This window comes from Sphaerodactylus townsendi, linkage group LG06 (genome assembly GCF_021028975.2).
Source record: "Sphaerodactylus townsendi isolate TG3544 linkage group LG06, MPM_Stown_v2.3, whole genome shotgun sequence".
In the NCBI taxonomy this organism is placed as follows: Eukaryota; Metazoa; Chordata; class Lepidosauria; order Squamata; family Sphaerodactylidae; genus Sphaerodactylus; species Sphaerodactylus townsendi.
This window is the reverse complement of record NC_059430.1, coordinates 6350905-6366438: the sequence shown is the minus strand read 5'-3', so window position 1 is coordinate 6366438 and position 15534 is coordinate 6350905. Positions and strand designations below refer to the sequence as shown.

The following is a 15534-nucleotide window of genomic DNA, read 5'->3' as shown; positions in this document are numbered from 1 at the left end:
CCTCAGCCCCCACCGACCTCTTGTGGGGAGGGGAAGAAGAAGAGGAAGAGTTTGGATTTATATCCCCCCCTTTCTCTCCTGCAGGAGACTCAAAGGGGCTGACAATCTCCTTGCCCTTCCCCCCTCACAACAAACACCCTGTGAGGTAGGTGGGGCTGAGAGAGCTCCGAGAAGCTGTGACTAGCCCAAGGTCACCCAGCTGGCGTGTGTGGGAGTGCCCAGGCCAATCTGAATTCCCCAGAGAAGCCTCCACAGCTCAGGCGGCAGAGCTGGGAATCAAACCCGGTTCCTCCAGATCAGAGTGCACCTGCTCTTAGCCAGGAGTTTGTAAGGGAAGGAGTTTGTAAGCCGCTTTGAGTCTCCTTAAGGTTCAGAGAAAAGCGGAGTATAAAAACTCCTCCTCCTCTTCTTCTTCTTCCTCCTCCCTCAGATAAGGGTTGCCAAATCTCCAGGGGAGGCCCAGAGATCTCCCAGAATTACAACTGATCACCAGAGGGCAGAACTCAGTACATCTGGAGCAGGGGTCTGCAACCTGTGGCTCTCCAGATGTTCATGGACTCCAAATCCCATCAGCCCTTGCCTCAATTGGCCGTGATGGTGTAACCCCCATGCTCAGAATGGGTTGACCCAGAAAGGGGTAGAGACTCAAAGCAGCAAGAGGCTGCAGAGCTCAGGTAGTTTGGAGGAGACAAGGCTACCAGACTCGGACCTTGTTTTGTATAAGCCCTGAACACCTTGTTAAGGTAACTGCAATGTTGTTGGGAACTAGTGGGAAGGGAATTGTTTATTTTTTTTGCTATGTTGTAAATGTTGGAGTTTATTGTTTCAGGGTTTTTTATGTTTGTAATGGGTGAGAGTTCTCCTGGAAACCTTCATCATGTTGAATCCTGTTCCTCAAGCCCTTGGAGTCTTCAGGAGCCAACCCACTTGCAAAGAAGGATTGGACTTGGCAGTCTCAGTAGACTGTAAATAGAAGGACTTGGAAATGCAACCTGAACAGGACCTTGAAGTGTGATGTTAAATGTTGATGTTATATGTGAAGAAAGTAAACCATTTTGTTTTTAAAATTGGTTGTTGCAAACTCATTCCAAGTTCTGCCCCACAGAACCCACAGTTAGAGGTTACACTGGCAGGGGCTGATGGGATTTGTAGTCCATGAACATCTGGAGAGCCACAGGTGGCAGACCCGTGAATTCTGGAGAAAATGGGTCAGCTGGAGGATTCCACAGCATTCTTCACCGGCAAGGTCCCTCCCCACCCCAAATCCTGTTCTCCTCGGCATCCCCACCCCCAAATATCCGGGAAGTTCCCAACCGAGTTGGCAGCCCTGTCCCAAACACACAACACTCACTGCCCAAGCGTGAAGCCAATGAATTTGTTCCTGCTCGTCTCCAGGAAGTGTTCGATATCTTTCTGCCTGGAAGAGAAGAAAGGGGGAGGGGGCGGGAGGAAGGCACAGAGATTAAGATGCACAGTACAGAACAAACCCCGTTGACTGCTCGGCCATGCAACATAGAATAATTTTTGCCTCCAGCTCAACGGCAGGGAGCAACTGGCCCATTTGATGGGCTATTACTATCACCCTCCAAGGACATTCTCTGAGTGAGGCAAATAAGGGGGAGTAAGTGTAGGCGCAGAAGGCATAAGAGGAATATACTCTGAAAAAGCAAAGGTTTTCTTTTTGCCCGCCATTACTTTCTTTCTGTAATGGGTAGTTGGTATGATGCAGCTGAACAAAGACAAATGCAAGCTTGAAAATCTATCCTTTTTCTGTTACTAGGCAAGCTTGATAGCCCAGCAGAATGCCCCTTGTTCAGAGTTATACAGAATGTGCAAACTCAACTGTTTTTAAGGTCTTACTGCTCCCAGACAGATACCTTGGTTGCCCTTCTTCTAGTGACAGAAGAGAAACATGAAAATGTTTAGGCTCTTTGTCTAAGGAGAAGGGCAACAAAAGGCAATAGAGATAAAAAGAAACAGGCTCTAGTTCATCTTGCGTCAAAGAACCAGGTGCTGACACCTTCCAATAAGGGTCTTGGACAACCCCAAATGTTTTGGGGAAAGGGAAAATCTCCACCTTTCTGCATGATTGATTGATGATGATGAACTTTGGGGTGTATTCTTTTTACTGCTATTCTGATGTAACCTATAAAAGTAAGAACACACTGTCATTTTGCATGGTTCCCCTGATGCTGTTTTGCCCGTCTGTTGGCGTGAATAAAATATTTATCTGATTTTATTCCTTTGTTGGCTTAAGCTTTTTGGCTTAAATATTTTGAACCCGTTACCCTGTTGTAACATAAGGAGGGAAATACCTAACTTTGGGGGCCCAGGGCAGCCCCTTGGGGAAAGAGACCCTCTCAACTGGCGGGCGTGGCACCGAGACGGGCTGCACCACGGTGTCCCTCTCGAGCAGGTCCAGCTCCCCTTCGATCCCGTTGTCGATCTCGTCGGCCTCTTCCTCGTCCGCCACCCCCTCGTCGTTCTTGAAGGGGTCTCGCTCGTTGTAGATGTCCAGGCTGTCTTGCTTCATTAGAGGCTGCGTGCGGGAACACGGGAAGGGGAAAAACCGAAGACGTCACGCAGCCCTGCTCACAGCCGCTGCTCCAGCTGCACCCGTACCCTGCTGGAGATGGTGCTGTAGACAGGGGCGTATCTACAGAAAACTGTGTCAGAGCAAGCTTTGAAATTATCCCCCCCACCCACCCACCCCCGCAATCAGACAGGCCTTCCCCATCTTGCAACCAGCTTTCCCGTGGTCAGTTCTACCATTACTTTCAATCTCAGGTTACCAGCTCTCCTGCATGTGAGCTCCCAAAGGCACCTGGTGGGCCACTGCAAGTAGCAGAGTGCTGGACTAGATGGACTCTGGTCTGATCCAGCTGGCTCGTTCTTATGTTCTTATAATATTCATTTGTCCCAACACTCCTGCAAGGTGGGTCACTACACTTCAAAGGGGGCCAAGGGCAGGCAGGCAACCTGCCCAACACCAGGTTGGCACGTGAGGAGACTCCCCCATCCCAGCCTTTAGCAGACCCAGCAGCAGGAAAAGGATTCCCCTGTCGGGCTCTTACCCTCCGGCTCCGGTGCCCCCGTTTCGGCGGCTGCTGCTGCTCCACCAGCTCGATGGTGTAGGTCGGGGGGGAAGCGGCCCGCATGCTGCGCATAACCTGGATGCTGTCCTCGGGCAGAGGTGGGAGCCCCAACTCCTCCCTCTTCCGCACCTTCATGGCCTGGAGGTCTTCAAAGCCACCCAGAGTGAACTGCGGAGACAGAAAGCACGACAACCCTGCAGGGTGGGACTCAAAAGGCCCCTGATCCACAAATGCAAGAGAGAGAAGGCAGGGGTGGGAGGAGGGGGTGGAATCACATGTCAAAATATTCCTTCCACTAAAAACAGGAACCGTCGCAAGCGGAAAAGTGGGACCATCACATACAGTTGCAAACGTCATTGCAAGCAAATAGAGGTGGCAACAGCTCTTTCCCTCCTCTGCTGGTTTTCTGCTTGCAGGGAGCATCTCTACAAAAGAACACTCTCAACCACAATCTTAGAAGAAGAAGAGTTTGGATTTACACCCCGCCTTTCTCTCCTGTAAGGAGACTCAAGGCGGCTTACAAGCTCCTTTCCCTTCCTCTCCCCACAACAGACACCTTGGGAGGCAGGCGGGGCTGAGAGAGTTCAGAAGAACTGTGACTAGCCCTAGGTCACCCAGCAGGAATGCAGGAGTGTGGAAACACATCTGGTTCACCAGATAAGCCTCTGCCACTCATGTGGAGGAATGGGGAATTGAACCCAGTTCTCCAGATTAGAATCCACCTGCTCTTAACCACTAGACCACTCTGGCTCTCCAATGAAGACAGCAAGGATGAACTTTGGGTCCAGGGATTTGACTCAACAGCAACCTCAGGGCACCTGGTGGGGCTGAGCGAGTTCACAGAGAACTGTGAGTGGCCCAAGGTCACCCAGCAGGAAAGTAGGAGTGGGGAAACAAATCTGGTTTACCAGATAAAGAGTCTGCCACTCATGCGGAAGAATGGGGAAGCAAACCCGGTGCTCCAGATTAGAGTCCACTGCTCTTAACCACTACACCAGGCTGGCTCTACTCTGATTCCTCAAAGTTCTACCACCTTATTGTTCTCCAAGTGTTGCCGCACCCCGACACACACACACACACACACTCACTCACTCACTCACTCTATCTCTCTGTCTCTGTCTCTCTCTCTCTCTCTCTCTCTAGGGGAAAAGGACCTCCCCCAAACATGTATATTGAGGAGGGGTCTCACTCACCACGAGAACCTTCCAGAGCAAGAGCAGGACTTTCTTCATGGGGAAGTGTGGAGCGTGTCCACTACAGAACTTGGTCACCATCGTGAAGAGCAAGAGGGCAAAAGGTTCTTCGCTGTGGACAGGGAAACCTCCAAAGAGACAGACAGAAGAGATGCATTTTTAAAAAAAAAACCAACCCTGCATAGTGGGCCAGACCAAGAAGTCTTCCCAGCCCAGCCCTTCTGCCTCTGATCGGAAATAGCGAGACATGTGATCCAACAAGGTGTTTATCCACTCGGGATATTTAGCTGCTCGTTCTGGGCCCTGCCTTTCCCCCTTGCAGCCTTTTTGATCGGGCGCCTGTCTTTAATTTTGCTTGCTTTTAACTTTGTCATTTAAATCTTAAGAAACTGCTGCTGTGGAAATTTGTTTTAATGTGGTTAGTTTTAGTTATGTATTTTATGTGCTGTTATTGGAACAGATGTATGGTGAGCCGCCTCGAGCCCTTTGGGGATGAGGCGGCCTATAAATCTAATTGATGATGATGATGATGATGATGATGATGATGATGATGATGATGATGATGATGATGATGATGATGATAATAATGATGATGATGATGATAATAGTAATAATAATGATGATGATGATGATGATGATAATAATAATGATAATGATGATGATGATGATGATAATAATAATGATGATGATAATGATAATAATAATAATTATTATGATGATAATGATAATAATAATAATGATAATAATAATGATGATGATAATGATAATGATAACAATAATGATAATAATAATGATGATGATAATAATAATAATAATAATAATGATAATGATGATGATGATGATGATGATAATGATAATAATAATGATAATAATAATGATGATGATAATGATGATGATGATGATGATAATGATAATAATAATAATGATAATAATGATGATGATGATGATGATGATGATAATATTCCAAATTCCAGGGAAGACGCTCCATTCAAAGGGGATCCACCCAGGATGATCTATTTCTGCCATTTTGTCTCAGATATGAATTCCTGAAAACTGCACTTCCTGGCTTTTATCAAGCCAGGTTTCTAGTCCTCATCATGATGGATCTACATTGGAAAACACTTGTTCCCTCACCCATCCAAGCAGGGGTGCCAGCCTCTGGGGGGACCCAGGGATCCACCGGAACACAGGTGTCGAATTCGCGGCCCTCCAGATGTTATAGACTACAGTTCCCATCATCCCCTGCCAGCACAGGGAGTGTGTATGTGTTTACATACATACAAAAAAACTCTTTGGATCTCTAACCCAAATAATGCTTTCAGCTTACAATACACACTCACATACAATGACAATGTGTGCAATACAAATATAAGCTACATGTAAACAGTCCATCACAGGGGTCTGCAACCTGCGGCTCTCCAGATGTTCATGGACATCTGGAGAGCCGCAGGTTGCAGACCCTACTGTATCATCATTCCACAATCATGTTTGGGTTTGGGAGTAAATTTGGTTTCGGAATTCCTTCAATGGCCCAATACTTATATCTCTAACATACAAAACTCTCAAAGGCTGATGAAAGGCTATTTACATGTTGCTAATATTTGTATTGCACACATTGTAGTTATGTGTGAGTGTGTATTGTAAGCGGAAAGCATTGTTTGGGCAAGAGATCCAAGGAGTACTTTTGTATGTATGTAAACACAAGAATTTTCATTATAGAGATTTTAAATGCATCGCTGTCTTGGGACAAAAGTGTGAGCCCTCAGGGTGTAAAAGTGGATTGGCCATTCTGGTTGCCCTTCTCTGGACCCGTTCCATCTTGGAACTCCACACAACTTGGTACCTCCTTTTTAGGGTAGGAGGGCTTCCCGCCCCCCTCCCCGCCAGCTCAATTCAATTCTTTAGGCCACCCCCAACCCAAGGGGCAGACTCACTGAGCTCCGCCCGGAAGGTGTCCCGAGAGGTTTTCCAGTCCGGCGGGTCAATCTCCTTCTCCGTCCGGATGGTTTCCACCATCAGGTACATGACGCTCAGCAACACCCTAAAGAGAGATCAGAAAGATGGCTGACGTTCCGAGGCGTGCGAGGGCGCTCCTGGTCTGGCCCCAAATGATGCTGAAGTCTTTGCCATACACCCGCACCCACCTGGGTGGGCTGAGGAGCGAAGGGGCCGGGGGGACTGGAATTGGTCGTGCTTTCTAGTTCTAGACAGGGGCCTGCAACAGAGGTGGGATCCAGCAGGTTCTCACAGGTTCCCGAGAGAGAAGGTTACTAATTGTTTGTGTGTGCCGAGAGGGGGTTACTAATGGGTGATTTTGCCACGTGGTTTTTGCCTTCGTTAGTGCTCTCCTCTCCTAGTGGCAGTAGTAGCTGTGAACTGGAAGCAGTCTAGCAGGAGGTGCACCCGGTGTGCGTAGCAGCCTAGCCAAGGCGTGCATTGCTTTCCTCACGGGCCAAGGGATGAGCGCAGCGGCTGCGTCCTTGCCACAGCCCCGCTCAGGAATGCCCCGCCCCCGGAATGCCCTGCCACGCCCCCATATTGCCCCATTGGCGCTACGCCACAGTTTGAATCCCGCCACCATGGGAACCTGTTACTAAAATTTTTGGATCCCACCACTGGTCTGCAACCTGTGGCTCTCCAGATGTTCATGGACTACAATTCCCATCAGCCCCTGCCAGCATGGCCAATTGGCCATGCCGGCAGGGCTGATGGGAATTGTAGTCCATGAACATCTCCACAGGTGGCAGACCTGTTCCAGAACGTGGTACCCTAATGCTCCCTCAGACACAGGAAAGCAGAGTTGGACTAAGCCACAAATATTTTCCCATCTACTGTGGGGAAACGTGGGCTGTATTTCCCATGTTCACAGGCACCCTCTGTCTACGATTGGCAGAACTCTCCTCACAGCCATGGGGGAAGTGTTGCCAACCTCCCAGTGGTGGCAAGAGATCTCCTGGGATTACAATGGATCTCCAGGCGACTTAGATCAGTTCACTGGAAGAAGCGGGCTGCTTTGGAAAATGCTTTGGCATTATAACCTAATAAACTCCCTTCCCAAACACTGTTCCCCCCAGAGAGCCAGAGAGAGGTTAAGAGCAGGCGCACTTTAATCTGGGTTTGATTCCCCGGTCTGCCACTTGAGCTGGGAAGGCTTATCTGGGGAACCATATTAGCTTGTGCACTCCCAACACATGCCAACTGGGTGACCTTGGGGTAGTCACAGTTCTTCGGAGCTCTCTCAGCCCCACCCACCTCGCAGGGTGTGGGGGGGGGGAGAAGGAGATAAGCCACCTTCAGTCTCCTTACAGGAGAGAAAGGGGGGTAGAAATCCAAACTCTTCTTCTTCTCAAGCTCTGCCTCTAAAATGTCCAGGTATTTCCCAACCTGAAGTTGGCAACTCTACATTGGGGGGCAGGAACTGACCAGCAGGGGAAGAACATAAGAACATAAGAACTAGCCTGCTGGATCAGACCAGAGTCCATCTTGTCCAGCACTCTGCTACTCGCAGTGGCCCACCAGGTGCCTTTGGGAGCTCACATGCAGGAGGTGAAAGCAATGGCCTTAAGAACATAAGAACAAGCCAGCTGGATCAGACCAGAGTCCATCTAGTCCAGCTCTCTGCTACTCGCAGTGGCCCACCAGGTGCCTTTGGGAGCTCACGTGCAGGATGTGAAAGCAATGGCCTTCTGTTGCTGCTGCTGCCCCTGAGCACCTGGTCTGCTAAGACATTTGCAACCTCAGATCAAGGAGGATCAAGATTGGGAGCCATAGATCGACTTCTCCTCCATAAACCTGTCCAAGCCCTTTTTTAAAGCTATGTAGACAGGCTAGGCTTGCAGGCACAGGAAGTGACATCGTCACATCGCCAGGATACGCTCCGGCAACAACTCTACGGCAAACGCCGTTTTACCATCGAGTTCTTGCTCAACTACCAGAGCGTCCCACATGGCTGGCATTGCTGCTGCTACTTCAGCCCGGGCCTCCCTCTGCTGCTGGTGAACGGCCTGCTAGCCAGATGATCGGCGGCTGGAGATGGACATTTGGCCGCCTGATGGTCCGCCCATCCCCCGCTCACCTGAGGGTGGTGCTGTCGGCCAGGGAGATGGCCGGCTTCCTCAAGGCACTGCTGCACGCTTGGCTGTTGCTGGAATTAAATGGGAAACACTGTCAAATTGGGCAAACCCCTTCCCTGGGAGCTGAGCTGGTAAAGATCACTGGAAAGCTCCTGCGAGCAAATTGGGGCACCGGCCCTGCCTCCATCGTTTATGGCATAGGTGTCAAACTCGCAGCCCTCCAGATGTTGTGGACTACAGCTCCCATCACCCCCTGTCAGCATGATGCTGGCAGGGGATGATGGGAACTGTAGTCCACGACATCTGGAGGGCCGCCAGTTTGACACCTGTGATTTATGTTATTAATTGGTTTAAAACGTTCTCAGGCCACCTTCCCACCCGATCAGGTCCCCGCAGGAGCAAATATGAAAGCAAATGAGCAATTTAAATTATTTAAAAACTTAAAGAAGTCAATAAAACACACAAAAGGCTCCTGAGATGGAAAAAAGGATGGTAATTATAGTAGGTGCTGGAGAGGCAGCCGTACCCAGAGCATGGAAGGTCTTCATCGCTGACAATCTAGGCCAGTGGTGGCGAACCTATGGCACGGATGCCAGAGGTGGCACTCAGAGCCCTCTCTGTGGGCACGCTTTCAGAGTTCGTCATGTGATAACAGTGTAATTATTTCAGGGAGATTATTAGCATTAAACCTAAGACCTAGTTTTGGAGAAGCGGTGTAGGTCACCCTGTTAAGCGCTGTTAAACCCTACTGATTTTCATGGGAAGAACTAAAGTGTGTTCCTTTACGTGGGAGTAAGCTCGGTTGCTGGCAATGGGGCTTGCTTCTGAGTAAACCCTCCTAGGGTCGTGATTCACCCTTTCGAAGTGTTGCAGTTGCTTCAAAGCAAAGCCACCGACTACCACCAAGCTTACTCCCGAGTAACGCCTTGGAGCCAACCGTTTTTCCTATTCTAAAACCTCAGTATTCAGGTTAAATTGCCACGTTGGCACTTTGTGATAAATAAGTGGGTTTTGCGTTGCAGTTTGGGCATTTGGTCTCAAAAAGGTTCACCATCACTGATCTAGGATGGCCAACGCAACCTACAGATGGACCCAGCCCCCAACTATTTCATAAGTTCAGGGGTGTCCAACTCTGGCGCTTCAGTTGTTCATGGACTACAATTCCCATCAGCACCTGCTGGCATGGCCACCTCCGCATTAGTTTGTTTAAAATATTTGCAAGCTGCCTTTCCTCCTACAGAGCTCAAGGTAGCTTACAATGCAAAGAAAATACATAAGGTTCCAGTGCTCCAGGAGCGGCAGCCTGAAAATCTGCTCTGATAAGGCTTGTTTATTTTCTTCTTACTAACTACCCATAACCTCTAATAATTTTCCACTCCTCCTGTGAAGAATAGCCCAATCCTTTATGGGAGTTTTTTTCAAGCTCTAATCACAATATGGGTTAAAAAAATATAAAACCGAAGTCTTGAAAGCCCAATTTAGGCTGATTTTAATTCAACGTTGTCCAGACTAAAATGAACTGTTGTTGGCATTTGCTTCCGAGCCAGAAAAAAAATCAGGTAAGAGTCAAACAGACAATGGAGCAGCAGTGGCGTAGAGATTAAGAGCAGGTGCACTCTAATCTGGAGAACCGGGTTTGATTCTCTGCTCTGGAGGTTTATCTGGTGAACCGGATTAGCTTGTACACTCCAACATACGCCAGCTGGATGACCTTGGGCTAGTCACAGTTCTTAGGAGCTCTCACTTCACAGGGTATTTGTTGTTGGGGGGGAAGTATAAATAAGTCCTTTTGAGTCTTCAACAGGAGAGAAAGGGGGGGTATAAATTCAAACTCTTCTTGTTCTGCTCTTTCAGGACTTCTTGGCAGCGCCCGGCCTTCATCTGAGCACATGTGCTTTGTAAGAACACAACTCTCTCTGCTCCGGGCTGCCCACATGATTGTGGAGCTTGGACACTTGTGTGTCACAGAACATCACGGGTGCTGAACTCCATGCCGGCAGACAGAAAGGGGCACATGTGTGCCAGTCCCACTTACGCACGATAGCAGACTCTTGAGCACAGAATGTATGTGTGAACAAACAGTGCTACCCATCACAAGGAGACAGAGAATCATAGAGTTGGAAGAGACCCCCAAGGGCCATCCAGTCCAACCCCCTGCCATGCAGGAACACACAATCAAAGCACTCCTGACAGACGGCCATCCAGTCTCTCTTTAAAAACCTCCAAAGAAGGAGACTCCACCAGTGAATTCCACAGTCCAACAGCCCTGACTGTCAGGAAGTTTCTCCTGAGATTTAGGTGGAATCTCTTTTCCTTCCCCTTCAACCCATTCCTCCTGGTCCTAGTCTCTGGAGCAGCAGGAAACAAGCTTGCTCCATCTTCCACATGAACATAAGAACATAAGAATTAGCCAGCTGGATCAGACCAGAGTCCATCTAGTCCAGCACTCTGCTACTCGCAGTGGCCCACCAGGTGCCTTTGGGAGCTCACGTGCAGGAGGTGAAAGCAATGGCCTTCTGCCGCTGCTGCTCCCGAGCACCTGGACTGCTAAGGCATTTGCAATCTCAGATCAAGGAGGATCAAGATTGGTAGCCATAGATCGACTTCTCCTCCATAAATCTGTCCAAACCCTTTTGAAAGCTATCCAGGTGAGTGGCCATCACCACCTCCTGTGGCAGCATATTCCAAACACCAATCACACGTTGCGTGAAGAAGTGTTTCCTTTTATTAGTCCTAATTCTTCCCCCCAGCATTTTCAATGGATGCCCCCTAGTTCTGGTATTGTGAGAAAGAGAGAACAATTTCTCTCTGTCCACATTTTCTACCCCATGCATAATTTTATAGACTTCAATCATATCCCCCCTCAGACGTCTCCTCTCCAAACTAAAGAGTCCCAAACGCTGCAGCCTCTCCTCATAAGGAAGGTGCTCCAATCCTTCAATCATCCTCGTTGCCCTTCTCTGCACTTTTTCTATCTCTTCAATATCCTTTTTGAGATGTGGCGACCAGAACTGAACACAGGACTCCAAGTGCGGTCGCACGATGGCTTTATATAAGGGCATGACAATCCTTGCAGTTTTATTATCAACTCCTTTCCTAATGATCCCCAGCATAGAGTTTGCCTTTTTCACAGCTGCCCTGCATTGAGTTGACATTCCCCTGGAACTATCAACTAAGACGCCCAAATCCCTTTCCTGGTCTGTGACTGATAGCACTGACCCCTGTAGCGTGTATGTGAACGACATGACATCCCTTCAAATATTTAAACAACGAGTTCAACATGTCATACCTTAACCTTCTCATCTCCATACTAAACACACTTCGCTCCCTACACCGTTCATGGGCACACAGAAAGAGAGTGTCCGTGTCTCAGTCTGTAGCAACAAATGTTTCCCATTCCCACTGCTTGGGATACTAGAGCTTCCCCCAAACTATAGAAGTTCCCGATTCCTTTATGTGCTCTCTCTCTCTCTCTTTTCAAAAAGCCAGGAGTGCATAGCGAGGACCGGGCTCGAAAAGTTCTGCCAAAAGACCTTCTTACGCCATCTCCATGTTCAGCATCTCCAGGAAGGCCGTGAACGTTCCCATCTGGTACAGGAGGAAGTTGTTGTAGCGAGCCCAGTAGAGGACTTCCGCCTCCGTGTCACACTCCCCAAAAACACCTGGGAAACCGACATGGGGGAGAAAGAGATATCGAGTCATGCTTACCCTGTTTCCCCGAATATAAGACATCCCCGGAAAATAAGACGTCGTAGAGGTTTTGCTGAAGTGCGAAATATAAGGCATCCCCCGAAAGTAAGACATAGCAAAGTTTTTGTTTGGAAGCATGCCCGACGAACAGAACACAGAAAAATAAGACATCCCCTGAAAATAAGACATAGCGCATCTTTGGGAGCAAAAATTAATATAAGACACTGTCTTATTTTCAGGGAAACACGGTACTCGGCCATTGAGGTTCAATAGCAAAAAAACCCAGAATGTGCTACGTTGCACAGACCGCACAAAACGGCCACAGGCTGAACAGAGCTGAGAAATCGATGGAAGTATAGAGTTGTTATATGTTGGTGGGACTGTTGTGAACCATCAGCGGGGCTCAGAGGCGTGTGTGGGGGGGGAGGAATGGCACCCGAGCAAAACCTGCTCTGGGCGCCCCCTCCGCCCACCTCCACTTACCTGACTGGGCCGCCGCTGGGCGTTCCTCGGCCTGCCCTGCCCTGCCAGGCTGGGTGAAGGGACAACCTGGATGGGCGGGGCCGAGGGGAGGGGCGCGATTCTCTGACTCCCACATGACCAGAAGCACGCGCCCGGGCACATGTAACTCCACGTGTCTCCGTGAGCGCTCCACCTCTGGCGGGGCCCTGGATGGGGCTGGAAGGCAGAACCTGCTATGGCAGTGATGGCGAACCTATGGCACGGGTGCCAGAGGTGGCACTTGGAGCCCTCTCTGTGGGCACGCACACACAGAGTTCGTCATGTGGGGGGGCGGAAAATCACCCCCACCCCCCCACACACACACATCTAGGCTGGCCTGGGCCACTGAGCACGACATGTGCGCACCGCGGTGAGCAGGGAGGACTCGGCTGGCGGGCCTGGTGCCTCTGCTCCGGGTGGCTGCTGCCCGAGGGGCGGGCACAGAGGAGGCAGAGATGCTAGAGAGGCACAGAGCGGAGCGCGCGGGACTTGCTGGAGGCTAGAGCAGGCTGGCCCCTGCTCGAGTGGGTGGGGCAGAGGAAGAGGGAGCCAACCATTTTTTTCTAAACCAAAACCTCAGCATTTAGGTTAAATTGCTGTGTTGGCACTTTGCAATAAATAAGTGGGGTTTGGGTTGCAATTTAGGCACTTGGTCTCGAAAAGGTTTGCCATCACTGCGCTATGGCCAGTCATTCCAAAAGTAATTTTTATGTTAAAAGGAGTTATTATTTATTTGCTGTCGAGCCACAGCTGGTTCGTAGAGATCCAGTAGGATCTGCCAAGGAAGAGACATTCAGAGGTGGTTTGTCGTGGCCTGCGTCTGCGTGGCAAACCCGGACTTCCGGGGGGGGGGTGTCTCCCATCCAAGTTTTAACCAGGGCCGACCCTGCTTAGCTTCTGAGATCTCACGCAATCAGACTAGTCTGGGTTTCCCAGGATGACTGAATGAAAAAGGAAGAAAAACAAAGCGCCCTTTCCCTTCCCTCCAACTTTTCCTTCCCAAGAAGGACGGCACGCACCGGGAACCACTCTTGCCCTTGTTGGTTACCTTGGGCCAGGTACAGCATCGCCCGGGCGACTTTCAACCTCTTGTCCCTGTCGACCACCTCCAGGCCGTCCAGGAGACGCATCACGTACGCCTTCTGCTGGGGGGCGTCCAGCTCCGACCACCGGCCCCCCTTCACTGCAGGAGAGAGGCGAGTGAGTGGGAGAAGCCGGGAGGAAACATCACAGGAAGGCCTCGGCCAGTGGAGGGATCCGAAAATTTTAGTAACAGGTTCCCCTGGTGGTGGGATTCAAACAGTGGCGTAGCGCCAATGGGGCTGGGTGGGGCATGATGGGGGCGTGGCCGGGCATTCCGGGGGCGGGGCATTAATAGGTTCCCATGGTGGTGGGATTCAAACAGTGGCGTAGCGCCAATGGGGCTGGGCGGGGCACGACGGGGGCGTGGCCGGGCATTCTGGGGGCGGGGCATTAATAGGTTCCCATGGTGGTGGGATTCAAACAGTGGCGAAGCGCCAATGGGGCTGGGCGGGGCACGAAGGGGGCGTGGCCGGGCATTCCGTGGGTGGGGCATTAATAATTTCTCAGTTACTGTAAAAAACTCTTACTGTAAAAAAAAAGTTCCTAATTTCCAGCTGGTATCTTTCTGTCCACAATTTAAACTCATTAGAGCAAGTCCTATCGTCTACTGCCAACAGAAACAACGACTTCTCCTCTAATCGACTGCCTGTCAAATACTTAATACTTTCAAATACTTAATTTTGTTTCTAGAAATCAAAAGAAGGAGACTTTCCTTAAACGAGGAACTTTACCATATTTCTAAAACATGTTTTTAAAACAGCCCAACAGGGAGAATTATCCCGTTTTCTACCTTCGCTAACCAGCCACATAGGAAACAACAGGATTTTGTGATTTTTGGACCTAATGGGATTTCTAACGGAAAAGCGGACCCAATTAGTCACCCCCTCTCGGCACACACAAATAATTAGTAACCCCCTCTCGGGAACTGGTGAGAACCTGCTGGATCCCACCTCTGGCCTCGGCCTCTGTGCCCTGCTGAGCACCCTTTAGAGTAGCTGGTTGGCCACCGGGTGAGACAGGATGCTGGACTAGATGGACACCCACTGGCCTAACCCAGCAGGGCTCTTCTGAGGTTCTATCTGGGGAAGGCCTTGGCCGTTACGCCCTGCTGTTGGCCCCGCAGAGGAACTGGCTGGCCGCTGTGAGAAACAGGATGCTGGACTAAACGGCTGACCCAGCAGGGCTCTTCTAATGTTCGAGAGTTTTAATTTGCTCAGCAGACCACGCTGTGATTCTTAAGAGAGGACTCGGCCCGGCAAGTTTGGACAGCAAACAGCAAATCTAATTCGGTGTAGCTTAAGGAGGGGATTTGATAGGAGCCGTGGCGCGGGCTTCCTGCAATTCTGTGCAGGGGAAAGGGGCGCTGGCAAAATGTCAGTCAGCTGCAAAATGTCAATTAGCAAGAAAAGGAAAACAGACTAGGGTTTATTTTTTTAGTTTAAAGCAAGGATCTAGAACTCTGTATGGACGCAAGTTTGAACAGCTAACAGGAGACAGGGGTTGGCGAAGAAACACCCCACCCCGCACACCAGAGACAGCTCTTAATTTGAGCGTTTTAAGAACATAAGAAAGAGCCTGCTGGATCAGACCAGAGTCCATCTAGTCCAGCTCTCTGCTACTCGCAGTGGCCCACCAGGTGCCTTTGGGAGCTCACGTGCAGGAGGTGAAAGCAAGGGCCTTCTGCTGCTGCTGCTGCTCCTGAGCACCTGGTCTGCTAAGGCATTTGCAACCTCAGATCAAGGAGGATCAAGATTGGTAGCCATAGATCGACTTCTCCATAAATCTGTCCAAGCCCCTTTTAAAGCTATCCAGGTGAGTGGCCATCACCACCTCCTGTGGCAGCATATTCCAAACACCAATCACACGTTGCGTGAAGAAGTGTTTCCTTTTATTAGTCCT

The 15534-nt window shown here is 49.9% G+C and overlaps 1 protein-coding gene across 1 annotated transcript in view; it reads right to left on the bottom strand.

Moving 5' to 3' along the window:
* Window positions 1-11934, bottom strand: part of STRIP2 (striatin interacting protein 2) — a 32185-nt gene extending 20251 nt beyond the window's left edge. The window contains exons 1-7 of the mRNA XM_048502486.1: window positions 11895-11934; window positions 8364-8432; window positions 6223-6329; window positions 4289-4416; window positions 3075-3263; window positions 2316-2539; window positions 1352-1417 (exon numbers count right to left, since the gene is read on the bottom strand). Coding sequence (XP_048358443.1) covers window positions 1352-1417; window positions 2316-2539; window positions 3075-3263; window positions 4289-4416; window positions 6223-6313 — 698 coding nt within the window. The 5' untranslated portion in view covers window positions 6314-6329; window positions 8364-8432; window positions 11895-11934. The remainder of the gene's footprint in view (window positions 1-1351; window positions 1418-2315; window positions 2540-3074; window positions 3264-4288; window positions 4417-6222; window positions 6330-8363; window positions 8433-11894) is intronic.
* Window positions 11935-15534: the final 3600 nt, after the last annotated feature.